Genomic DNA, 27,246 nt, shown 5'->3' on the forward strand with positions numbered 1-27,246 from the left:
CTGCACACTTATTTGAGAGTCACAAGCAGAGGATGGCATTTACTTTTAAAGTTGGCTTCCTCACTGTTTTTTAAAAACTTTTTGTAGAGATGGAGTCTCACTATGTTGCTCAGGCTGGTCTTGAACTCCTGGTCTCAAGCAATCCTTCCACCTGCTTCGGTCTCCCAAAGTGCTGGGATTATAGGCATAAGCTACTGTGCCCAGTCTTAGCTTGATTCTTAAGCTCCACAGCCAGAGGGACTCTCCCCTTGCCTTTGACCCTCTCAGCATGTTGGGTTTCCTCAGGGCTCACATTTTATTTGGAAGCTGTTTATTACTGAATTTTTAAGTAGAAAAACAAACTTTCAGGCCATCCTGTTAAATCAACTCACCCATTATTTATTTGATTCCCAGGGCAGTGTGCCATTAGAAAGCTCAAGAAGCTATTTTAAAAGGTGTTTGCATTCTATATGCATTACATAAAATTCTCAAAGAGCTGTGATGCTAGACCAGAAGACACATAAGAACCAAGATGATCACTGCAAATTCAAACAACTGGTCAACCCAAGAAACTATCCTTTTGCTAATGAGACAGCAGGACAGAGATGGAGGCCTAATTTATGAGCTCAAGTTAAAAATAAAAGGCAATATTTCCTACTCAGAAGGAAAAATTAACAAGACATATATTCTGTGGACACACAGCTGGAAAGAATACCATCAGCTTCTTAAAGCAGAGCAATGTCTTAACAGCATGGCCTGAACATGATCTCTTCTCACAAAAGGAATATTGTGTGTTTGATTCTTCAAGTGACTATTCATGTTCTAGTTAGTTCTCTTATTTTCCCCCTTTATCCTGGAGCCTGCCCTCTCATTTCATGCCCGGACTCCTAATGCTAGCTACAAATTGCAACGTACAGGGTACTACTGCCAATTTGCCAAATGTCTTTCATCAAACACGGTACAAAAAAATCTCAGAGGAAAGTCAAGATACATTTACTTGTCAGACGACAAATGTGAACGCATCGGGAGGCACTAAGGGCTATAAGCTCAGGGGTTTGATTCATAATCACTCAGCTGCTAAAACATTCTCCACAGATGCAAGTGGACAGCACATTTGTCACTATGAAGGACTTTGACACATACTGATCACAGGGCAGAGATATGGAATGATGCTGCTGCTCACAGAGGTTGGAGGAAATTCTGTCTCTGCAGAATACGGTCATTATTCCCTTCTAGACAGAGCATTAGCATGTCCATGTTACTTTGGATTTATTTATTAAAAAGTCAATCCAGAAATATTTTATGATACTCTTGTATTTGCATTTATTCCTTCTAATTGTTCCTTGTAGAAAATCATTTTGATATTCCACCCAGCAAGAAATAAGTTTTCTGAGTGAAAAATGACCTCTGGCCTTCAAACTGATTAGCACTAGTAACAAGCAAGGGTAAGGGCCATGATCACACACATTTATTGGGAAGAACAGTTAACGCATGGGTAATGATTATAAATGTTTTATTTACGTACATTTAATATTTAAGTAAAATTTCATTATCTAGTGGTTTTAAATCATTTGAGTGTCCATCCTGCTGACATACTCAGATTCCTGCAACAAAACATCTTATGGAAACACATTTCCTTTTATATGGAAAATAGCTTACTCATGACTGTTATTCTCGGCTTTCATCTTCAGCACACATAAACCACAAGTCCTTCCAGTTATTTGAGAGCAATTGGCTGTTGAGAAATGTGTCTTGCTTTAGTAGCTGCTAATAGCTAGCTCCTTTTGAAGAAAGATCACTGTGATTACTTTACCTCAAACTGTTTCAATTTGGGAAAACCATCAGGAAACAAGAAAATATATTATGGGCTTGATGGCTAAATAATGACATTCTTAAAGGTAATAGGAAAAAGAATAAGGGCTACGCAAGTGTCTTACAAGCCGCCCCCACCTTTGGCTTCCGGTGTCAAATGAAAAGAGGATTAAATTGGAGTGGGGAAAGGGAGGGAAAGAAGATGGGAAGCGAGCTGAGGGTAACTATTAACACACATACACACGTACACAAAACATTTTCTGCCCAGCCAGCAGCCACTGAAGCAACATAAAAGCCTTCATTGAATCCTTCTTTTCATCTTCGTAATAGGTGCTCTTACAGCACTTGACCTCAGTTGAAAAGAATAAGTTTCCACATTAAGATAAACAGAAGTGACTCAGACATCTGCCAGTTGGGGTAACTCGGCAGTTCTGTGACCAACATTAGCACTAGTCAATACCTTAGATTAAGGTATTGGATTAACACGAGCTCTATTGAGTGTACAGATCAAAACCCCAAATTTCTCCTGCTACCTGGTCTGACTCTCGTGATGTTCTTCCAAAAGTAACACACTTTTTTGCAGGAGAAATAGTAAGTTTTGACTTTCATTTTAAATTTTAAAAATCAAGATAAATTGGAATAAATGGAACAGAATCTAGCTATATGTTTTTAAATTATGAAAAAATCAAATTAAAAGAGCAATATGTACTACTATGAATAAGAAATTTGCTGAGAATGGGGAAATCAAAGGGGTAAAAGTTAGATCATATATTTTAAAAATATATTACCCTGTGATCCATTAATGTCATAGGCTAATCTAAGATCAGTAAATGACAGTTTTTTTCCTATGGAACAATAATTTTTATTTACATATATAATAGTTGATGTTATCTGCAGCCAGATGTCTGGAAGAGGAAGTCATTTCACCCTGTTCCAGTCCCCAAGAGGCTATTAACTTTATACTGACGCAAACTAATATTTAGACACAATTCCCTAGCTCCTACCAAAAAATGTAGCTATCTCTCTAGTCAAATAAAGTTAGTATTTTTAAAAACATTTCAGCAGGCAAGATATTATCAACTGGGTCCTAAGCACTTAACATTTATTATCTGGCAGCCAATAATTGATGACATAAAAAGGTTTCTCATTAAAACTATTAAAGTGACAACCTGATTATATGAAATGATATGTCCAACAACACCATGAATTATGTGACCTAATGTTTTACAAATTAGATTACACATGACTTTATCATAAAATAACTAACTTTTCATAAATAACTTATGATGGGAAAGTTTGTAGATTTGGTAGTTTTCTATATTTATTCACTTGATAATCTTGAGAAATCTCAAAATCATGGTCATATGGGAGAGAAGTAAATATTCCTATTTTATGGTTATCTCACTGCATGTATCACATTCAGCAGTCATGATTATGAAATCACTTAGTTTTTTCTTTATCTTTGTGAGTACATTGGAGGTGTATATATCTGTGGGATACATGAGATGTTTTCATACAGGCATACAATGTGAAATAATCACATCATGGAGAATGGAATATTCATCCCCTCAAGCATGTATCCTTTGTGTTACAAACAATCCACATAGAGGTTTCTTTACCACGAAAAATTATAAACATATATCTTTAATATTTCCTACTAATAGCTGTTTTGTAATACAAATGTAAATCACATCTCTGAAAAACCTGTGACTCAATGGAATGGGAATCTTTCAAAGCACTGCAATGGCAATCACTATGCTGTTGTATTCTAAGAAAAGGTAGTTTAACTTAAAGTCTATATTGCCTTTGTAAGTTGGTACAATCATTGGCCATGTATGTAGGGGGTCAACACCTTAAGCTTCAACCACCTAACAACAGAGCTATTGTCAAAGCCATACTGTACCTTAGAAAAGATGAGGACCATGAGGCACAATACTCAAGACAGATCTCTACCAGGAAAGGCAAAGGAAGAATACTGGAAATGTAGCCCAGGATAATCAGAAAACAACCCCATCTATTGCACAACTTTGCCTAAGTTAGTAGGTTGATTTCTCTCCCTCTCTCTCCATAAATATTTGAATACTTTTGAAATAAACTTAAACCTTAAAAGTCTATCAGAATGATAAAAATCACAATTTTACATATTCCACAAGAGATAAAATGAAGGAATTTCTTATAAAGAAAAATTAACATCAAATAGAGGAAACAGGTTAATGCTAAAATGCTTCAACTAAGTTTACATATAGTTATTCAGTGACTTTAAAAGGACAGCTAAACTATATCCCAAGATTTTGCCCATTCATCAGAAATCTTTTTCGGTAAAAAAGAGAAACAAAAACACATATACTTAGAGAATATTTTTAACAATATGTTATTTCCACTGACCGAGTTTTATTTGGGGATAAAAACTAAATAAGCAGTATTCTTTGTATCCTGAATATCTTCCACAATAAAAAATAAAGCTATCCCCTAATATTATTAACTGAAACTGACTGTATCTGGAAATAGTAACTGAAAGTCAAGGAAGTGAAACTAGATGCTAAAAGATCCATTCACTAGTTACACATGAATTTGTAAACATTTAGTTTTATATCTTCAAATAGCCAGAACCAATTTCTGCCCTGGGATATATGGATGTGAATTCCCATGTCAGCCTGTATCTACACACAAGTTCAGGTTTTATCCTTTAGAAGGCTTTATCAAAATCATCTTTACATGCTGATACAGGCTCCACCAAATAATGGTTGTTTTCACTTACTGACCCATTTCGAAGCCTCGTTTAACAGCCTGTTCCCAGGTGTCCAGAAAGAGTTCCGTATCAAGGTACAATTATGTGGAATGGATAAGATTTATCGAATAAAATCATTCTGCAAACAATTCTAGCTCACTAAATGCCCAATTATAACTGAAAGAATGCAGCTTGAGAAAGCAGGGGAACTACCTGCTGGAGCCATATCACGTAATGGAAAGGGGTTCAGAATTATTTATGTCTCTACAGCAATTTAGAATGTAAGCTGTTTTCTTTTTAATGCTACATCACTTTAGTCAAAAATATAAGTAGGAAACTTACCCAAGTTCTCTGATCAGGCAGTTGGAACTGGGAGCAAAATTGAAACAAAAACAAAAAATTACTTCTGTGTTGGTATCTTTATTGCAATCTATCTTTTGAGTACAAATTAACATTTGTACTAACTTAGTACTAACATTTGTACTAACTTAGTAATTTTTGCTTATCATGTAACTGTACCTTGAGTAAAAGCTTTGGAAATAAAAATTAAATATTGTTACAACACTGCTGAATTTCCTCTGTTTACCTAAATGGAATGTTTGAACCAAGGTTCATTTTCACAAGAAAGCTAAATGCTACCTATTAGAGAACCTTACAGCAAAGCAGATGCTTCCTTTTTATTAATTACTACTTGCTATAAAACAATAAGCTTAAATTTACTTTAATAACTAAAAATTAGGCCATTTCCTGTAAAAATCCAATCTCTTGCATTTTTATAATGTTGATAACAAAGAAAAGATATTTACTCAAATATGAATCACTAAATAACGAAAGGATAATGTACTTGGAAATTCACTACTTCATTTTTATTAGTATAGGACTCAGACCATCAGTAGTCAGAACAGTTAAGAATGTTAATGGAAAACTAAAAAGATCTAGCAATTAATGATAAATTATGACAAGATTCACTGGGAAAACCTTCAGTGGGTTAGAAGCTCTCCCAGGAGACACAAAAGTTATATACGCTTAAAAATAACATTTTGCTTGGTTAAAGGAGATATACATTTTGCTTATATATGTTTTGGTATATTTAATAAGGAATATATGTAGTTTTTAAAGGATGAAAACTTGATTGCAGAAGAAATCTAACCTACGAAACACTTGTTGAAAGCAAAATAGAAGATGAAGAACAGAAGATTTAAGTGATTTTTCACATCAATGTGTAAATTATAACTTAAGAAAAGACTGTCTCCTCAGTTCCTTGGAATGTAGTAGCAGGATAATCAGCCAATTTAAAAGAAAGAAAATATAAAAGAATGAAGAAAGGACAGAAATGTAAGTAAAAGAGAGTTTGTTGCAGATGTACTCAAAGCCAAACATTTGGAAATAAAATGTGCAAATAATCAAAAATAATATTAAAAGTATAGGAAAATCAAACCAAGGAATAATAGCCACTTTTACAATAGTGTAATTGCAAAATAACTTCCATGGATGTTCAAATGGGCTATCAATGTGAATGCAAAGGATCCAAAATAGGAACAAATGAAATGGACATTCAGAGGTCACACAGTAATAACATTCCCTGCATCTTACCTATTTGTGGCCATTCAACTCCTTTTCAAAATTATAGTGACCATAAATAATTTTCAATCACATATGCAGGGAAAGCCTCTACAATGCTTATTTCTCCCTTAGAGTAAACTAACTTATTTGTAAAAGAAAACTAGAAGACTAAATAGTTCTCACCTTGCCTGATAGAGCAAACATGCTTCTTCAAGAATTGAACTAAGAGAAGACTTTAGACCCTCAGCATTTATCTTTTAATTTTGATGTATGCATTCATGTATCTTCTAAGTTTTTTGTTTTTTGTTTTTTGGTTTTTTTGAGTTGGAGTTCCGCTCTTGTTGCCCAGGCTAGAGTGCAATGGCACAATCTCGGCTCACTGCAACCTCCACCTCCTGGGTACAAGTGATTCTCCTGCCTCAGCCTCCCAAGCAGCTGGGATTACAGGCATGTGCTACCCCGCCTGGCTAATTTTTTTGTATTTAGTAGAGAAGGGGTTTCACTATGTTGGTCAGGCTGGTGTTGAACTCCTGACCTCAGGTGATCCGCCCGCCTCGGCCTCCCAAAGTGCTGGGATTACAGGCATGAGCCACCGCACCTGGCCTCTTCTAAGTATTTTTGACAGAATTTTTAAAATACGTATTATTCCAAGACGCAATAATATAGCCTAATAATCTTTCAATAAAATTCAATAAATTTTTATTTACTGAGGTGTTCACTTATCACTGACTAGGAATTATGGAATGGGAAGGAATATGCTGGGAACAATATAAAGATATACAAAAATTGTAAAACCAGACTTGCCCAGAGAATACCACTATGAAGCATCCTTCTTTCTTTTCCCTAAAACATTGAGAATTTGACCCCCCCCTTTATTATTATGATAACCCAAGAAATAGGGCAGATATTATTCCCATTTTGAAATGAAGATCCAGAAGCTGAGAGGGTCCATGTGATTTGCTCCAATATACTTAAATGGAAAATGAAGCAATGAAAAGTTTTAAGCAAGCACATTAGCTATGAAATCATAACAAGCACTGAGAACAGAGGCAAGTCATTCTGTTTTGGCTCCTTGATCTGTGCCCCCCTTACTTCTGCAGTGAGGTCATGCCAAGAATACAATAAGCATCTTTTCAAGTACTCCTAGATACATGGCATGGAATGGCCCTGGCAAAGAAATTGGGCATAAATATTTATATTTATAATAAAATGCTTTTGCACCCACTAATAAGAGCTCGTCCTCATTTAGGTCCTTCCACATGCCAAGCACAATGCTAAATATGTTGTGTACCTAAATGCCAACTCTTCCAGCTACCCTGGGAAGGGTAAGACTTGATGAAAGAGGAAGAGGGCTCACCTGTATCCCAGCTTGTATCCCAGCTATATTTAGCATGACACAAGAAAACAGTCATGATGTTTATAAAAACAATGAAATATTTCTGTACTAGTTGGTAAATAGCCTTTGCCCTAAGCATCCTGAATGTTCCCCTTTTTCCTTGGCTTCTTCCCCAAACACCCCTCAGATAGTCCCACTATCCAGCAAATAAAACATTGGCAGTTGGTGCAGCAAAAGCCTCCAGTATCCTGCTCCAGAATGGCAGAAATCCATTCTGATTGGTAGGTATTCATGACGCATCAGGATCTGAGTATTTTGATCATCACTCTTGGGTCCTGTTCTAATAGCAACATGCAGCAATAGGGAATCCCTTACACCAAGACGTGACATTCTGATGTAGGAGGGAATCACTGCCACTGTGCCCCCACAGGCGTGTTTGTGAAGATCTGAGGAATGACTGCTATGCTCGAAGCACTGGACACATGCCTCATCTTTTGTGATCCTTAATTAACTTTGGGAATGTTAAAATATAACATATTTGCTCTCTTACGATTTTATTTTAAAATATATACCTACTACATTGCTAACAGCTGTGAATTCATACAGAATTAATGGTTGACAATACTGCTCATCTTATGAACTGGTAAATTTACCTTGGTTAGCAAAACATCTTTGAATTTCAAAGTGGATAGAAACCTTACACCCGACTCTCTCATTTTACAAACAGGAAAACTAAGAGCCAGGTAGACCAAGATGTTCAAAGACACTGAATCCCTTTTTGGTTTTTCTCCATTCTACCGTGAACCCATAGCACTCAATTTTGAAATGGTTAATTACTAAATTGTAAAGATTATCAGAACATGAAAGTCACTGGATTACTGTAATTAATATTACTGTAATTAATTTTTGTAACATTAATGTATATATGAATATTATAACCTCATAAGTATTTATTTGTAATTATAAAGGAAGTATCAAGAGAGATGTACTTTTTGTACAATATCTGACACAAAATATGTGCTACATTCCAGTTTATTAGCCTATGAAACTTTACAAGTACTATTTAGATCAGTCTAAATATAAAATATAGTCCCGATAAACATTAAATGTTTTGTAACTTACTTCTTTTCCATAAAGTAATTATGTGAAGAACATCCTTTAATCTTCCTATATAAAATTAATACTAACTGGAATGTTTCTGAAACTTTTACTGCTAAACCATATATTATCTCATTTTGAAAGGGAGTGAGAGTTCTTTAGCAATAGCAGATTTATCCAACTAACCCAGAAGATTGTGTTACAACTCTCATACTCTTTATTCAGGACTCTAGAAAGATACTTGAAAAAGTATAAAAGAGGTAACAGAAAGGAAAAGGAAAAAAGAACCATATCCCATGATCTCTATTTAATGAATTTAATTATCTCATAGCTTTGCATAAGACAGCTTGCATAAACTTCCCCTGATTTTATTAGAGAACCATCATTTTTTGTTTGAACATATTGCAACAGAACAAATTAGTTTATTCTGTTTTTAAGAATTTTTATTAAAATGTTGCTATCTATAAAGACCAGAGGTCGCATCCTTTAAACAAAAGTAAAATAAATTTTAAATTAAGAAACCACATTCAAGATGTTTATATACCGTATTTGTTCTTTCAATACGATTTTCCAGATGGTGATTGATATGTAAACCTGTTTTTTAAAATTACTAAATGTATAAGGACTTTAGGATGAACCAATTAGAGATAGTGCTGCTTTGTATTTTCCTTGCAATGATAAACTGTATATATTTTGATAAATGAACACAATTCTATTCTACAAATAGCACTGTGCATTGTGGTGAATTTTTGTGCAATTACAGAGCTTTGCTGGAATGCTCAGTGGTCTCTAGATAAATTCCTTCACCCTCTATGGTAACAACTTGTCAGGTAGACTCATTTCCTGTTTTTATCTAAGCTCTAAAAGAACAAGAATGACCTTCATGAGTTTGGGACGAGTCACAGTATGATCTATTTCTTAGTGTCAGCAACCACCACACACAAAACACACCTTGGATATTTATTTTCTTAACTGAATCCTGCTCACTCCAAAATGCACTTTAACTCAATAAACAGTTAATAGCAGACAATCATTTAACACTGAAATCATGTTATTTTTACACATATATTAACTAATTTTTCTTTAAAGAGCTTGGGTTTTAATTCTGCTAGAATTTCCTGTGTTCTTCCACACCAGCGTCATAGGAAATCCTAATGTTCTCAAGATGTCTTTCATTTCATTGCACCTGCTTTTCAGGATCAACAAGTTAGTTTACAAGCTGGAAATCTCAAATCCAAAATACTTACTTGTGGGTGAAACAAGAATCCTGGAGAAGGCCTCAAGTATTTCTCTTTTAAAGCTTCAAGTGGGTCAGTTAGTTTTCTTTTCTCTACTCTGAAAGGTTAAAATTAGATTTTGGAGATGAAGCAGTCTCACATATCAATCACTACATAATCACTGACATTTAAAGGAACTAACAATAAAGTCAATGGTAGGTTTCTGGGAAGCACACTCATAAAAATATAAAGACATCTGTCCAGTTCTTGGAGATTACTCATGACACTTCTAGGTGCTTAAGGAGAGAAGATCCTATTTATAATGGAAAAACCCTACTGAATGACTAGGAATAGGAATAACGAGAAAACATGAAAAATGAGGAGTCATTAAATTAGAGGCATTTGTCACGAATTCAGTACCTTTCCATTCCAAATGTAGACAAGAATGCTTAATGATTTTGAAATCATGAGGTCAAGGCTGATTTTGAATATTAGAGCCATTTTCTACCAAGAAGGTGTTCTCCCAAATATGCACTTTATTCCTTCCATATTTGTCAATAATAGTAAGGGCATTTCCAAGCATATACACTGCTAGCCACTCTTTGAGGTTCTCTCTCTCTCGATATATATTTATATTTAAACACATAGCATAATATATTGATATATAAATATTTTATATAAATTACATTTAATATATATTCAGCGAGAGAGAGAGAGCATATATGCTCTTTGGATGCCACTGCTGATAAAGAAGGCAGGCAGATAGGATGGGTGTGGTGAGAAGAGAATGGGGAGCTTTCTAAAGATAGAGAGAGACACATAAAACTTACCTATATATCCCTTCTGCTTTAGAAATGTTTGCCATTCTATTTTGTATTAAGCACATAGGCAAATAATATCCCTATGTTGAATTAATTCATTGAATTAATTTCTTTTACCACCTTGATAATTAAAAAAACTTTTAGATACATGCACTCTTAAAGCAGAACAAAATAGCTACCACTTATTGATATTATATATGTGATATATGTGTGTTGCATATACTATTTCACTTTTTGAAGTGGGTGATGTTATATCCATTTTATGCTTTTTTTTTAAAGTCTCAGACATGAGAAGGCTGAGATTTCGACCCAAGTCTGACACTAAAACTGGATTCTAGGTCTTTCATGAGTTTGGCAAAATGACAGGCCTAGGTCTTAATTGAGACAAGCACCAGAGAGATGTTGGAGATCACAGTGAGTAAGAGGAATGCTACCAGGTGATGAGGATGAGTGCAAGAGATATGTGGAACAATCGGAAGCCAGTTGCTATTGACAGGGTACAAAAAGGAAAGTCTGAAAAATTATCTTAACAAAGGACTGAGACACATCATTGAGTTGGAAATATGGCCTTACCCGAAATGTGTGACATACAATCTACACACAAAATACGGAAGACATGTTTTTCTTTTTTTTCCTTCTCTAGTAACAGGACTGCCAAAGTAATTAAGATATAATCATTTTAAAAAGCAGCCAAACTTGGTACTGACAGCACTGAGATATTTTGTATTGTCCTTTGATATTACTTTATCATATTCAAACGAAGGTAGTCCTTTCCATACTGACAGTGTTTCCTTGTTAACGCATTGTAGATAATATACATAGAAGAGTTTTAAGTGAGAAGAACTTGCAGCTCTAGTACCTATTAAGTAATATGAACTTGATAAATATTGTTGAATTAAATAATAGCACATTTTCTCTTCACAAAAGAGAATTAGGCAAAATATGAAAATACTCCGATGTTAGATAAGTTCAAGAAAAATTTATCCACATGTTCCATGAACTCTTGACAATGTTCAAGATTAGAATGAGAAAGTAAGTGTGAAACTGTTTGTAATATTCAAAATATGTAACAAACATATTATTATTCATACCCATTTAAAGAAAACTAGTATTTTAAAACTAAATCACTTTGGTCAGGTGAATATTACTGAATATTGCCAAAAAGGCCTTTTATTAAACTTGTATGTTTCACCCCAAGATTTTTTTTACTACATCAAAGGAAACCGGATAATGAAGCTATTAAACAAAGACATTTTTTAAGCCAACTACTCATATTATATACAAAACATATTCTGTGATTAATATTTCATTTACTTGGGGGCTCCTGAGAGATTTATTTAGAAACAGTATGACCAGCCCTTATTAAGGATGTGTTGGTAGGTTAACAAAGAGTGGACTCTTGCTGTTATATATCCCCCCCAATTCCAAAGAACCTGACCCATTTTAGTACCCTGCATATTTTCATTAATCCTTCAGGATCCTCATTCTTCCACCACTTGACAATTTACTTTAAATATGACTTTCCCATATTTTCCACTCCAAAAAAAGTGTTCAAAAATAAATTTATTGTCAAGGGAAAAAAATTCTGTAGGCCTAGTCCAAACCCCCAACTTCAGAAACATCCAAAAATAAGTTCAAACAGAATGATCCAACTTTCAGAATAAAAAATGAATTCACTAGATCAAACGACTTCACTCTGTTTTATAATAATAGTAAAAATGATGTGTTAAAAAGCCATCACTTTACAGTGTAAATACCACCTTTCATACATCTGCTCGTATTTCGTCATCTTCCATACACGCTTACCTGTAAATAGGGTCCATAAAGAAAGGAGTGGGTCTTGCATGCTGCAAGGAACCATCTGAAGCAGGTCTTGATTCGATGTTGCTTCCTTTTTTTTCCCCAAACACGTGGTTTTTTCGAGGCTCAGTCAGCTTTGTCCCACTGGCTCTACTCCTACTGCCCATACTTAGATCCAGGGGCTGGTCTTGGCTTGTGGCAGTCGTCACTGGAGGCTTGGAGGGGACTGGAGTCAAGGGCTTCTCATCCTTTCGCTTAGTGGTGAGATCAAAGGGGGACTCAGAGCTGCCCTTCTGCAGTTTCTTTACTTCACCTGGTGATTGGGGTTCCATTTTCAAAGGTAACGATCTCAAGTCTCTATCAGGAAATGGGTACATTGATTGAGAGAATGCTGGAAAAAATGGGAGGGGAAACATGGAAGGGTAAGGTAAAGCTCCAACTTTTTTGTCTTGCAGCCCCACCAGTCCTGTTGAACCAAAGTATTTTTCAGCAATAGAAGCAATAGCCTTTATAGAATCATTCACAGCTCCTGACACCGCAGTCTGCTCCTCTAAAGATGGTGAGAAAATGGAATGATTGCTGTATTCTTTCTTATTATTTATTGAAGCCAGATTCTGAAGAGGGCTTACTTTGTCTTTGAACATTTTACCATTTTCTTTAAATTTCTCTTTATCACTTTCAATGTCACTTTCCAGATCAGAGCCCGAGGTTGTTTCCAGGTCACTGCCACTTGGTGTACTGACATCATCAAGGTCACTACTCTCTGACTGGTCACTGATTTTCTCAAGGGGCCTCTCTTCAGAGGACCTCTCGGGCTGGAGCTCCACTGGCTTATTGTCCCCTACAGATGGGTGTTTAGATAGTGCCTTCAAAATATCCTGTGTAGCTGGCAGTATCTGAGGATGTGTCATGAGGGGACTTTGACTTTTGTTTGTCTGTTCAGTACTTGGTAGTCCTTTAACAGGAGAACTAGCAGGTATCAAAGGAGGCCTGTGGTACAAGCCGGAAGGAAACAGACCAGGGAAGCTAAAAGAAAATCCAGGAGCTGTTGGAAAGGTAAGACCAGCAGGATGCCTATTGGCGCCAAAATAGTCAGCAAGGCCCGGGTTGGCATGACTCATATTAACCATGGACGTTTTATCCATAGCTGGGGTTCCAGGAAGTGAAATGCCTTGGCCAAAAAATCCACCTGCCGCAAAATGGTTCTTGCCCTCACAAAACCTCCTGTGTTTATTTAAGGAAGACGTAGTGCTGAACATTTGTCCACAGTCTTTGCACTTGATTTGGGTTCTGCAATCAGCATGCATGCGCTTATGACGGCAAAGGTTTGAAAACTGAGTATAGGATTTATGGCAGACCTCACCTGTGTGCAAACAACAAAAAAGAATCTCAGGCTTTATGTCAATTGCTTCTGAATTTAGCAAATATCACAATTGGTTTACTCAAAATTTCAATTAGGAAGCCAGTAAAAGACATTGGAGGCACCAATCTGGGTGCTCCAAACACAGAAAACCCCATTTCACTAGATTCCAAAGCAAGGCAACCAACCTGACAAATGTCTCGAGGCAGCACAAATATTTCATATATATAGATATATATATATATTTTGTCACCCCCTTGTGCAATATTTTGCATATTTGTGTATTTAAATATTTATGAAAAGTTAAATTCCATCATGCATTGATTCTCCACACAATTATTATACTAATATAATGTTGAAAATTAAAGTCTTAAAATGCATTACGTACAAAACACAACAAGAACCCCTTTCAAATTTTAGAGTACTTAAAAATTCTATTTTGTAGGCACCAAAACAAAATAAAACATCCTCAACCAGAAACTTCACCTTTATTGCCTCTCCCCTTGGGGAAAAAGCCTGTGACTGCCCTGCTATTATTTAATTGGTATTATATCATATGCTCTCATCATTCACACATCAAAGCCACACAACAATGCACATTGTGTATTCTGAGACTTTTTTTAACAATCATTTTCATGATTTGAGAAAGACTGACATAATTTACAATGGCTCTATTTTAAGCCTGCAAAGGAAACTAAATTGAATGTAGCCCATCCTGCATTGCTGGTTCCCATGAACTATGATCACGTCCTCTGACTTCCCCTCACACCAGTGGTTGTGCTAACCTTCCTGCATTTATGAAACCCCTGTCCTTGGGAAACATGTCCACTTGTTGTCATATCTACACTGGTTATCTCAGGCTTGACTTCTGTGTGTTATAGCCAACTATGGTCAGTAGGGGAGAGCACTGTGAAAGCTCTAATCCAGAAAGAAGGGCACAGCATTGGATGCAGCTGTGAAATATGCCTCTTTGCTAAGAATTTGCCAATAAAGTAGAATCTCCCTCCTCACACATGTGCCACTATAGCCGAGTATATTTTAAGACCAAACTTTGTAACCCTTAATAACTCCTTTACCAGGTAAGAATCCTCACTCACTTCACGGTCCAGCGGGATTACAGTATCAGTACCCTGAGCATCATATTTTTTATTTTTCTTTATGGGATTGAGCCACATTATGTGTGAGCTTACTTTAACACTTCTGTGCATGTTCAATACATGCAGAAACAAGATGTACCTTGTTGGTAATTGTTGAAGCAAATTTATTTTAAGAAATTAAATTGAAGACAAAATGCAACAGTTATTGCTTTCATATGATGGCTGCCTTTAAGTGCAGAATGATTGTGCTTCTAAGTCGAAGCAATAATAATTAAAAAAAAAAAAAACTCATGTCAAGGAGATTTTATAGACTTTCACTCAAGCAAAACTCACCCAGAACTTGGATTATCCCACATACATCCAAACAGGAAGTACCAAGTGAGGGTATATCTCTTTCTTTTACTACTAAAGGTTAAAGTGTATTGTTGCATATATCAAACTGTTTGGTAATATTAAAGGTGCCTTCAATTGTGGGATGAATCACAACATTACAGAGGCTGTAACATGCATTTTAATGGGAATAGAAGATGTGGGTGATAACTTTTCAAATTATTTTACCAGAATATATTGACCAGAGTCAGCTTTAAAAGTATATACAATTTAACCATACACCATAAATATACATTGAATTTAAACTGTTTGATACACTAATTAAAATCAAATAATGGAGAAGGTAGAAACATCAGATGTTTACTAGATATATTAGAATAATTTAGCTACAAGCAATAACAACATTTTATTATTGGAATTATAAAAAGTAACGAAGCAACACCTCTTAAAAGGCATTGAAAAAATGTCTTGATGAGTATTCAACCAAGACGTAAGTTTTTCAAAGGCTTGTCATTTTTTGGCAAGGAAATGTTGCTCTCTACCCTTCTTTCTTACAATCAGATGGCTTTAAAAAAAAAATCAAGAGCTTCTCTCTATTGGAGTAACAGAAGTTCAGCTGACTTTTCTGGTGGCACCCTTTGTTACATGGCTGAGTGTTGTCTGTGTCTGGGCTCAAGAACATCGAATCTGGGATGTTTTCTTAGGCAGAGGCTTTGTTTTCGGCACTTGAAGGCCTGTCCTGGCATACCACAAACTACCAGGCTTCCAGGTAAACTGGTTCAATTGATGTTGAAGTCTATACTCTACTGTAATTTTCTCAGTAATAAGGAATTAGCCAGCAGTTAACATTGCATTTTTCTACTTATTAAACAAATTAAGAGGCATTTTGAATATATTCAGCCTATTAGAGCATGTGGTTTCTATTTGGGAAAGCTGGAGGTTTCTGTAAAGGCAGTGAGTAATTACCTTAGCACTGGTGACTTTGGGCTCAAGCGTGGCAGCACACTGTAATAAGAGACAGTTGCCATAAACACACCAGTGGGGGTAAATCGTGGTGTGTGGCCTTCTGGTGAGAAACAGATATCAGCCCTAGGTGAACCTCCTCCACTCAAGTCTCCACACCATTTCCTGATCTTTAAACTCTTTTGTTCTGAAATTACATGGCTATTATTCATAATTACTCCATGGTTCTCTGTCAGATTTTAAATTTGAAGAATGCCATCTGCTATTTAAATTTACCAATAATTACTGAAAATACATTCAAGGGAAATAGTTTATGCAATCTGATTGGAGAGGGACACCCTATGGCACTTTAAAGTGAAACACTTGTCTTCAACACAATTAAAATTCCAGATCCCAGAATCTTCGATAGTAGAAGTCTATATTTTCTGACTTTTATTTTAAATAACAGAGAAAGTATTAAATGAGTGATCAGAATTCCTTGTGGTTTATTCTAGTTTTTTCTCGCATCAAAACATAATAAAACTTACCAAAATTTATTTCTGAGGAATCAGAAATAAATGAACTATTTAATATCGTATGCCTGTAGTACTTCCAAGTACATTTTCAGGGCATTAAGACTTAAGAGTCAGGAATGCCTTTTTGAGACAAGAAGTCTAAAATTTCTATTGAATGCTTTATTTCCCGTGACCTTCAACAGAGCTTCCCCAAGGAAGACGAGAGCACCCTTTTGTTTATCTGCTAGTCCTCTTCACCCGGGGAACAGAAGAACATATGAGCAAAACAGGACTCTAGTGTAAGCTGGAAAAGGAAAGAAAAGCTCTTTTGGTGCTTGGACACACAAAAGAAAGCTGTGTCAAGGCAAAGGGGAGTCAGTCTCTGGCATCTCCATGTTGGCACTGAAAATTAGTTTTTTCCATCAGGTCCTGTAGTAGTGTCTCATATACCTATTACAAACCAAAGTCAGAGGTCTTGCCAAGTGCTGAGTATGCTTCAACCAGTTCTATGTGTATCTGGGTCCAAAATCAGTCTTGAAGTTTGTAGCACAACTCAATAAGTCATTGTATTTATATGCCCAGCCAAGCAACGGATTAAAAGAAGCCCAGAATTTTTGCCCAGGTAGACTAAGAACAACTGATTTTACTTATAAAATGTTTGAGCACAATACAGAGAATAGAAGTGGGCGGAGAGAAGAAAAAGCAAATGAGAGCTGAGTTTTATTGTATTTGAAGGATGTTACTACAGTGCTCTGTACAGGGATGTTCTAAGTAGGTGGTCAGATCAGATGTCCCCTAAAAGCACACTGCCTATAAACTTGCTTTGGTGCAGTGGGTAAGAGAAACAGCATGTCCAGCATCTAAGTGAAAATGTTCTGCTTTTCTTCAAGTAACAGAGAACTACAGATCCGACAGCTTGTGATCGGCAACAACGGGTAGATTAAAAAGCATTTCATCCCCCTTGCCCTCTCCACACACATATACTCACATACATGCACACAGAGCTGTAAGCCTACTTCCCAGGTGGGGTTCTTCCAGCTCTTTCTGATCCAGAACAGGTTTTTAATCACTTCATCTTGTTTAGTGATGGCTGCTATTTGCTGCTTTACAAAGCCATGAACATTTACAATATGAGACAAATCTGATTGTCCTGATTAAATCCTACAACCTGGGGAGGTTTCCCTTTGATTATCTAATGATTTTTCTGTTCTCTACCTGTTATTGATTTCTTCTGAAAGAAAACACCCCAGGAATCAAGGACAAAATACCATGGATCTGATTATAAAAGATTTACTTGTAATCATAAATAGCCCTACTGGATTGGACCATAAATAGCTAACACAGTGACCCTCTAAAGGCCGTGTGCAGCCACTCTCCTGGTCACAGTGCCTTTTGGGGAAGAGACAGATGTGGGAAGGAGGGCTGGAGTGTTGAAAACTTACAGATAAAGGGCTTCACACTGCTGTGGATGTGCTTGTGTTGTTTGAGGCCCGACGAAGTGGCAAACGTTTTGCCACACTCCGGGCATGCATGGGCCCGGGCACCGACATGCTGAGAGCGAATGTGCCGCTGAAGGTTGCTAGGGTCCGTGAAAACCTGCTAGGAAATGAGTACTGATTAATCAAGAAACTTAACTCAAGGGCACAATAAAGAAGACCCGGGATGACTCAAGAAGAAATTTTGCTTCTTTGTTTTGTTTTTCTTTTCCCCAAAGACCAAAAGTGTACTCTCCTCTAATTTCCAAAATTTACCCTCCTCTAGGGTAGAAACTGTAAATTATTCTGCCCTATATCCTTAGCATGGTGTATCCACTGGTATCAGTTGAACCAAATAATGAATGGCACTATTAGGCCGTATTCAAGGCCTTTTTGATGCCATTTAGAGTGACTTGAGTTGAATAATAAAATGCTGGTTATGCCATTATTAAAACTGGTGTGCTATTTTCACCCTTTAAATAAAGACACATTGTGTACAAAAATTTGGAGGATTTTGACTAACATACCTTAAATCTATTTAAAGAGTTTCCCTAGGGTGTTAAATTCTAACACTCTTTCAGTGAGTTACTAGCAAGCTAAAACCATTCCTTTAGACATTGTACTAAAAACAAAAATAAAAAAGCCACCCAACACATCTGAGAGCAAAATACCCCTAAAGAAATTTCAAATGTATTTTTAATTTTTATGAGAAAAAGACATACAAAACTTTAATGTGCATAGAACAAGGTAATCACAGGAGAATGATTACTCAGTAACCTGGTGGGGTACAGAAATTTCCATTGGCATGAAAAAAAAAAAGCTATTAAAATGCTAGGAAATGTGTTTTGAAAATAGAAAGCAACTTTAATGACACCAGGACATCTTTGAGTTAATTAAGAAACATGAAATTAAAAGAAGTGAATTACTTTTACCATAGTTCACAGTTATGGTCTGAGTACTTCCATATCATCCTTATGTTGTTCAGCACTGACAGAGGCTCTATACATTTTAATTAGAACCAAGTCATAATTTATGGTGAGCCCTTGGTTGGAAAAATCTGCAAATGTAAGAGTCACCCGTTCTTTCTGAATAGGCATTCAGAAATTTTATGTGACTTCCTCACAAATTGCTATTAAAAGAAATCAGTAACGTGAATTGGATAAAATTTTCATTCTCCACAAGGCCGTAAAACAACTCCACACTGGCAAATCAGTAGCGGAACCAGGAATTTACCAAGGATGTCTGACACCTAGTTCTGGAACTCACCATTAAGCCTTACTTCCTCCCTTACAAAAATAAAAGGATACCCACTAAGTGTTTTTATACACTCTACTAATGCCTTTTAGCATACAACACTCAGTGTACTTTTTCTCAAGATATTTATAGTTTCCCCTCTGAAGGCTTGTTTTTATATATCGTAGCAAGTGATGGATTAAGAGAGAGCAGGATGACATAGAGAGGCCAAGTAGCCTACAAATTCACTGTACCTTGGCACAGTTTTCACATTCATAGTGCTTTCCACTGTCATGTGACATCTGGTGGCGAATTAAATTGGACTTCCAGTTAAATGCCTTGGGACACTGATCACACTTGTATTCCCTCTCTTCAGTATGTGACAGCATGTGTTTCTCCAGGCTGTTAAGAGAACAATAGATTTTAAAAGACAAAGGATGCATTCATAAACAGAACATCATTTTATTGCTAATCCAACTGGTAATTAAAGAAATAAGAAGGAAAAGGAGTTGAATTGAGAAGGAGGAAAGAGCAGAAACAGGCTTGTGACAGACAAAAGTGCATTTTATGTTTCCTGGACTGTGTCTCCTGGACTGTGTCACCAATATGAAGATATGTTCTTGTTGTTAGAAAATAAATCTGATACAGCTGGCAGGGATTATCTGCCAATTTAAAAGCATGATGAACAACAAGCTATTTGTCCAGTTTTGGATTCACTACACAATTCTAACAGCAACACGTATTGCTAATACTCACTTAATTGAAACACAATTAAGTGAGTATTAAGCTCACAATTAAGTGAGTATTCAATTAAGTCAGTATTCAATTAAGTGAGTAGTCAATTAAGTGAGTATTAAGCTCACAAGTGAGCTTAATACTCACTTAATTGAAACACAAACACTCAAACAGAAAATGCTTAAAAGTATTCTGTCTAATGTATATAATCTCTAATGAATCTAGGATGGACAGATGGATGGATGGATGGACTGATGCATGGATATATGCATGGATATGTGTGTGTGTGTGTGTGTACATATATATTATATATATATATATTACATAATATATAAAACCTAAGAATTGGGGAGCAAAAAAGTGTGTAATATTTTAAGTGGATGCAATATTTAAGTCCCCTAAAAGAAAAACATGATTAGAAGTTTCTCACAAGCATAGTTTCTCTGTTTTAAAGTTTAAAGTATTTTATCTCGTCAAATGTTTGCCCCCATTTTCTAAAATTTGTATATGAAATCTGCATGAATATAATGAAAAGCAAGTATTATAGATAATGGATTACTGTGATAGAAGATGTCTGCAACACCTTTATTGATTAAATGCATACACACATAACACACTGGGATACAACCCCCAAATAAAGTAACCAGAGCTCCATGGTAAAATAGCCTATTTCAAATCTGAACTATGAAATTCACAAGATGGCCCTTGAACATCTTGTTATGACAAAAGGCAAGAAATTTACAGATAATATCCAAAAAATTAGGGTTCCAACTTGAAGAGATGCCCACCGACCTAAGGTGGGGCAAGCGAAGCATCAATAAGAACAGCAACTCTTTTATCAATAATGATACTCAGAACACAAACAGAACCTCACTGGTCTCCCAAGGAAGACGCAGGAAAGCCAAATCATTATTCCTAAAACTAGTAAATAAAGGGAAAATATTTGTGCACGTATCTGCTTTTCCTATGTAAACTGCACTTCGGGGTAAACAAATAGGCTATGAAGGGAAGGTTCTCTATGCGAAATTAATCCAGATAATAAATGGTGAAACAATGATAGAGTTAAAATACATTCGTTTTGAAGCTCCTAAAGAATTAATGAATCTAGGCAATCCATTATGTGACTTCGGATAGAAATAAACGGCACCATCAATGAAATCTTCTTGGTGAAACACTGAGCGTAAATCCCAACGAAGGCTTGGGATGTAACTACAAGTCTACAGGAAATTAGAGGGGATAGAGAAAGATGTTAACACCACAATGATATAAACAGCAGAATCCAACTCAGTTTCTTCTGTAATTTTCTATAAATAAATTGTAATAAGAGAAAGAAGGTGGTGGAGAGATAGACAGAGACAGAAAGAGACAGAGAGAGACACAGAGAGAGAGAGACACAGAGAGAAATAGACTGCCCTCTGGGGGAGCCTTTAGATTCAAATAGTCATAACAGACTTGTCGATCAATTGCTATATGTGGACTTTATTTTGATCTTTATTCAAACAAAACACTAAACTTTATGAGATAACTGAGGAAATTTGTGCTCTTACTGAATATTTGATAATATTAAGAAATTATTTTTAATGTGGTATTGAATTTATGTTTTTAAGGAGTCCTTGCTTTCTATAAACACGTACTGAACTATTTTTGAATAAGATGATATAATGTCCAGGATTTGTTTCAAATAATTCAAAGCAGGTATAGTGACAAGATTGGCTTCATGTGATAATTATTAAAGCTGAACATATGGGATTTTAAAAACCCTGTCCCCTCTCTAGTTTTGTGTATATTTGAAGTGCTCCACAATAAAAAAGTTATTTAGAAAAGAAAAAGTACCAACCATGAAAGCATTCTTTTATTTTCTTTTATTTCTTTGTGTGATGAATACTATAAATATCAGTACCAATTAAGACCTTTGTGCACCCAGAATAAATTATCCAGTGGTCATACAGACTGTGTGACTGGGAGTATATGTAATAAAATGAAGTGCCCATTCTCATATCTTGATAAATTAGAACGCATTTCCTAATTTTCTCTTTCTCAGCTTCCTCCCCACAACTCTATTCATACTGGCACAAGAACTCATTTTTCCTGCCCCATGAATCAATTGAGTTGGAAATGCTATTCTGAGCACAGGTGGTGATATCTCTGTGAACAAAAGGTATTAGGAGAGTACAGGTGTGTGGAGTCATAAGAAAGGCCCTACCTTTATCTACAATGTATAATCCTCTGTTTGTTACAGAGTGGAATGTTAATAAGAGTTAAGACAGAGATACCAACAACTGTCATTAACATTGAAATGAGTCAGGCACATCCTCCAAAATCACTGTACAGATTGCAATTCTCACTGTCCGTCCCTAGCAATCCATACAGGCAAGCCATTTTGTGATATGTATTCTACTATGCTATATATCAAATCATAAACCCTGAAATCTAGTGGCAAAAGCTTGGCCTATATGTTGAGTTTTATTCCTTCCCCTAATTTCAAGGATATGGTTTAATTTTAAGAGTATATTATGAACATGTAGGGGTAAAAAGATAACAAAGCAAAAGGAATTTTCCCTTCTTTGCTTCTAATCGGGCAGAAACTCCATATTGTTCCATAGTATTATTAGCTTCCAGCTAATCAGTAATAAAAAGCACAAAAAAGCAAGTCATTTTCACAAAAGTAAATGTGCATTGCTGTCATAAACATAGAAGCAATCCAGTCAGTCAGTGAGACTTCTCTGCTTTTCATGGAATTTTATCTCAATCTATAGAGCCTTGATCAGCCTTTTGAGTTCTTTTCAGTTTTCACCTTTTGCACATCGACCTTTGTTTCTTTCTTGCTCCTATTTTTTTGTTTGCATTCTTTTCTCAAGATTTTACATAAAGGATAGACAGCAGAAGAACAGATCAAATCCAGAAAGTAATTTTTGTCATTTAAAGCATACAGTGACAACATAGCATTCAATAAAGGAAAAAATATTCAGAAAATAAAAGTTCTGAATGTGGCTAGATCATATAATTTATAACCAAAAATACCAGTTGGAGGATTAGCATTCAATTGCATAGTGACATGCTTTATCCATATGGCTGGAGTACCAAAATACAAATGTTGAGAATTCATGCAATGACAGATAATTAGATTTCCTTATTGTTTTCTACTAAATGTTTGACTGAATCAACTAAGCTAACAGTTGGTTTCAGCATTAGATAGAGTTGACTCAGGCTTAATCTTACAGCTAGGCAGATTAAGAGGCTTTCTCCACCCAAGGAGTATTGCTGTACACTCTTAGTAGGAAGTAAGAATTACATTTTAGTGTTTAGTTTGTCAATTTTTGCTTTATAATGCCGTTCATTATTTTTTATAACATAAATGAAGGAAATAGACTTCATTTCTGACACCAGAGATATTACTTTACAGTTTAAATATTTTTCCTACTCGTTGGTATTTATTAGCTTCATTTTTTTAAAATTTGGGCACAATTATATTAAAGGGACATGCTGTGACTTTTTTATTACAAATCCACACTTTACTAAACATATATAATTGATTTATTCTCTATGAAGATTTATATGAAGTGGCAGAGGTGAGTTTAAAAGGTTCTGGGAAAGCCCTCTTATTTCGTAAAACGTTTACTCTCTAATACCTAAATTAGTCCTAAATTTTCAAAGCTAGATACTTATTCTTTCTATTCAGTCTTCTCAACAGAAAGGATTATGCTTAATGCCTTTTAGTCATTTATGCCTTAAAATGAACTACTAGATGAAATCCTTTCCTAAAAGAGGCATAACCAGGAGAAGAGGATGTAGGGCTATACATAAGGTGAAAATGAGAGGAAGAAAAGGATCCAGGAAAGAAGGAAAGGAAACAAAAGGGTAAACTGAAGTTGGACTGTTGAAGACAAAATCTGAGTAATTCCCATTCTTGAGTAAGGCCATTTGATATACTACCATTTCCATTTAAATATAATGTGATGTTCATTTAAAATTCTGATTACAAGTTTCAAGGATAATTTCCAGATTTAAAAGCAAAATAGTGAATACAATTATTAAAATTATTTGTGGACCAAGGCAAAAATCATTAGGTAGAAACAAACAAAAAAATCCATTAACTGTTCTAAACTGTTCTGATCTTAAAGACCATTCTGTAGTACAACTAGTATATACTTTTCAAAAAGTAGGTTCTAGTGTTGTTATCAGCAATTTTAAAAAGTTATAGAATAAAATTCAAAAGGCTATGAAAAGTTAATATGTCACCGAAATATAATTTTCATTGTGTTAAAAATAAGTGTTAAAGAATTACTTCATTTACATTATTGTGTTTCTCTTTTCCCTTTTAGGAAATTCAACACTTTGGGAAATCAAACATGCTTCTCTTATTCTTTTATATATATGTAATTTAGATCAATTGTTGAAATTAAATCCATAAATTACTGCTCTATCAAAAGATCATTTACCTGTCATTAAGTGAATACCAGATCTAGTCCTTTAAAAAATCATCTGAATGTTCCTAGGGGTAGCTTTATTGTTTCTTGACATATGATTACTTTAATTTGTTCGAGCACTCTTTATATTTTCTCTAAATCACAATTTACTATAAAGTTAAGCCTTCAGTTTTTAATAACACTACTTAATAATAATATAACATTATTTTTCATCTGACATCAAAATAACTAATTCCAATTTCACTGTAAATGTTTTACAGATGAGAATATCCAGGCAAATATGATTTCTGAACATGTCACGAGTGCATTTGTCCAGCTCATTGGAGTTCCAAATTTTCTATCTGCACAAAGCCTCAAAATTCAGCATAACATTGCAGAAAAAATACACAAGTTGTATGGTACAACATGCCATTTCTAACCTTTGCAAATCAGGAAAAACTTGGTCACATTCCTTACACTCCTGGATCGTGTGTATCTCTTGGAGATCATTCTCGCTTTCGAGTTTTTGCTGAAAATCCTCTTCAACCATTGAAAATGCTGAATGAGGAGTACTGCATGGAAACTTTTGGTGATCTGCTAGTTCAGCCTTAGATTCAAAGAGCTGGTCGCAGTCTTCACAGCGATATTGCCGTTCTTCTGTGAAAACAATTCAGGTGTTACTAGGATTGGGTGGTCAGGAATTGCCATCACAAACCAGCCAATCTTACCAAATTTTACAAGACATAATAGGTATTATTTGATTGTCATTTCTATCATGTCAATTTTAATGTGGATTAGAAATATCATATGTAAAGAACCCAGGACAGAGACTGGAACAATAACATAAGCTATGGCTGTGACTAGAGTATATCCTCCTGATCAGTAAAACTTTTTGACTAAACCTTTTCAGGTCCAGAGATTACTAAAAATAATAAATACGACTTACTGAGCATCATATTTTTTCTCAACCCTGTACGTGGATTACTGACATTCCTTAAAACCTGATTATGAGGAATTGTAGGTCAGATTTTTATCCTGGTTTTCAGATGAGGATTTCAGGTTCAGAGAAGTCAAATGTAAACAGTCAGAGAGTATAGAGCTATGTGGCTGTATAAGGTTTTGAAACCATTTCTATTCCATACACTTCTCATTATGCCAGTACCATATTATCTGGAAAGAATATGGGACACAGAGTCCCTATCTGAGCCACGCTTAAGCCTGGTTAATGTCAGCAAACTTGGAAATAGTTTAACATTCATCATCACTAATAATGGGACACAGGATGTTTTTAGTACCCTTCTAGGCTAATTTATGTTACCCCAGGGTCAGTGCTAATTGGCATAGCTTTGTTAAATAGAAAACATACCATTAATTTGCACTTTAAATCAATAAGATAAATAAATGGTAGTAGTGGGGTGTAGAGATAACAAGGTTATAAAATGTCAGATAGTGATGGCATTGTTTCTATTTTTGTCTTTTGAATAGCTTTCAGCCCACTCATAAAGCCACACTCCGCACAGATCACACAGATACAATCACAGAAGTCTTGAAAACAGCTCCCATTGCTAAAAAATACCCACGGCAAACAATATGACACATAATCCCTCTTTTATAGACCTATGGCCAAGGAAGATGTTACTCTTCAATTGTTCATTGACTGAATGTTTTGGGGGGAATACTTTAGTCACCTACAAAATGTTAGGCATTTTGCTAGGGAATGAATATATAAGAAATTTAAGGGGATATACATATGAACAAACAGACTGTGATGTATTTTATGGCAGATGAAAGCATAGGGCCTAAAGGAGCCTAGAGAAACAGGACTAATCCATCAAATCTAGGGAAAAGAGGTTCAGAAAAGGCTCTGTAATGAGTAAGAATCAGCCAGGTGAAGTGGAAGGAGGGGGCACATTTCGGGAAATGGGAAGAGATGGAGGCAAAAAAGAACATGGCACATCCACAGAAAGGTAGAGCTGTAGTAAAGTATGGTAGGTTCACAGAGCACACGTAAGGGAGGAGTGGAAAATGAAGCTGGAGGGGGTGCAGCTCACCAGGGGCTTTGTAAGTCTATGCTAAGAAGGAAAACAGTCATTGAAAGTTGGAAAGCAGGGATATATTCAGACTTGGTTTTTAGAAGAATTTTCCCCAGTTTCAGTATGAGAAGTCAAGCAGAGAGACCAAGTGAGACACTGCTGCAGAAATCCACATAAGATGCTGGTTTAGTTTAAACTAAACCAGTAACAGTGGTAACAGAAAGGTAAAGAAATTACCATGTGGATTCAACAGTTTGTCTTTGGATTTAGAGGGTCGAGAGAGGGAGGTGTTCTAAAAAAATCAACTTGGCTCTAAAGACAGGATTCTCAATGACATTAGCTGGTTAGGAGAAAACTTTCCTATAGTCTGTAATACTATTCATATGTTTAAGATCTATATTCAGGACCTCAGCCAGGAGTCCGAACCCAAACAGAATCTCTAGGCCACATAATGCATGGAAAAAGCCTAGGTATCAGAGACAGCAAAGGTTTTGGGTTGAATGCTGACCCCACCACTTACTAGCCATGCATTCTTGGACAATTTACTTAGCCTTAATTAGGTTCAGTTTTCCTATATGTAAAATGGATATAATTTCTTTCCCACAGGTTCTATGCATAAAAGAGTAAATGAGACAATACAGAGAGAGTATATAATATCTATCATATAGTAGGTGTGCAATACATATGTTTTATTTTCTTTCCTAGGAAGAGTTGAATCCTAGAAGTATAAAATACAAATCATCATTTAAATATTATAAGAATTATA

General features: G+C 35.6%; 1 protein-coding gene across 17 annotated transcripts in view; it reads right to left on the reverse strand.

Annotated features, from left to right (window-relative positions):
- MECOM (MDS1 and EVI1 complex locus) overlaps window positions 1–27,246 on the reverse strand; it is a 581,780-nt gene that overhangs the window by 21,809 nt on the left and 532,725 nt on the right. For 5 of the 17 annotated variants that reach the window (XM_054482461.2, XM_063662398.1, XM_054482465.2 and 2 more), the window contains 6 exons: window positions 24,888–25,104; window positions 19,561–19,708; window positions 18,041–18,197; window positions 12,361–13,717; window positions 9,764–9,851; window positions 4,862–4,888 (listed from right to left, as the gene is read on the reverse strand). In XM_054482461.2, coding sequence (XP_054338436.1) covers window positions 4,862–4,888; window positions 9,764–9,851; window positions 12,361–13,717; window positions 18,041–18,197; window positions 19,561–19,708; window positions 24,888–25,104 — 1,994 coding nt within the window. The remainder of the gene's footprint in view (window positions 1–4,861; window positions 4,889–9,763; window positions 9,852–12,360; window positions 13,718–18,040; window positions 18,198–19,560; window positions 19,709–24,887; window positions 25,105–27,246) is intronic. The other 12 variants (XM_054482462.2, XM_063662399.1, XM_054482466.1 and 9 more) reach the window with 7 other exon arrangements.

Source organism: Pongo pygmaeus, chromosome 2 (assembly GCF_028885625.2).
Source record: "Pongo pygmaeus isolate AG05252 chromosome 2, NHGRI_mPonPyg2-v2.0_pri, whole genome shotgun sequence".
Classification (NCBI taxonomy): domain Eukaryota; kingdom Metazoa; phylum Chordata; class Mammalia; order Primates; family Hominidae; genus Pongo; species Pongo pygmaeus.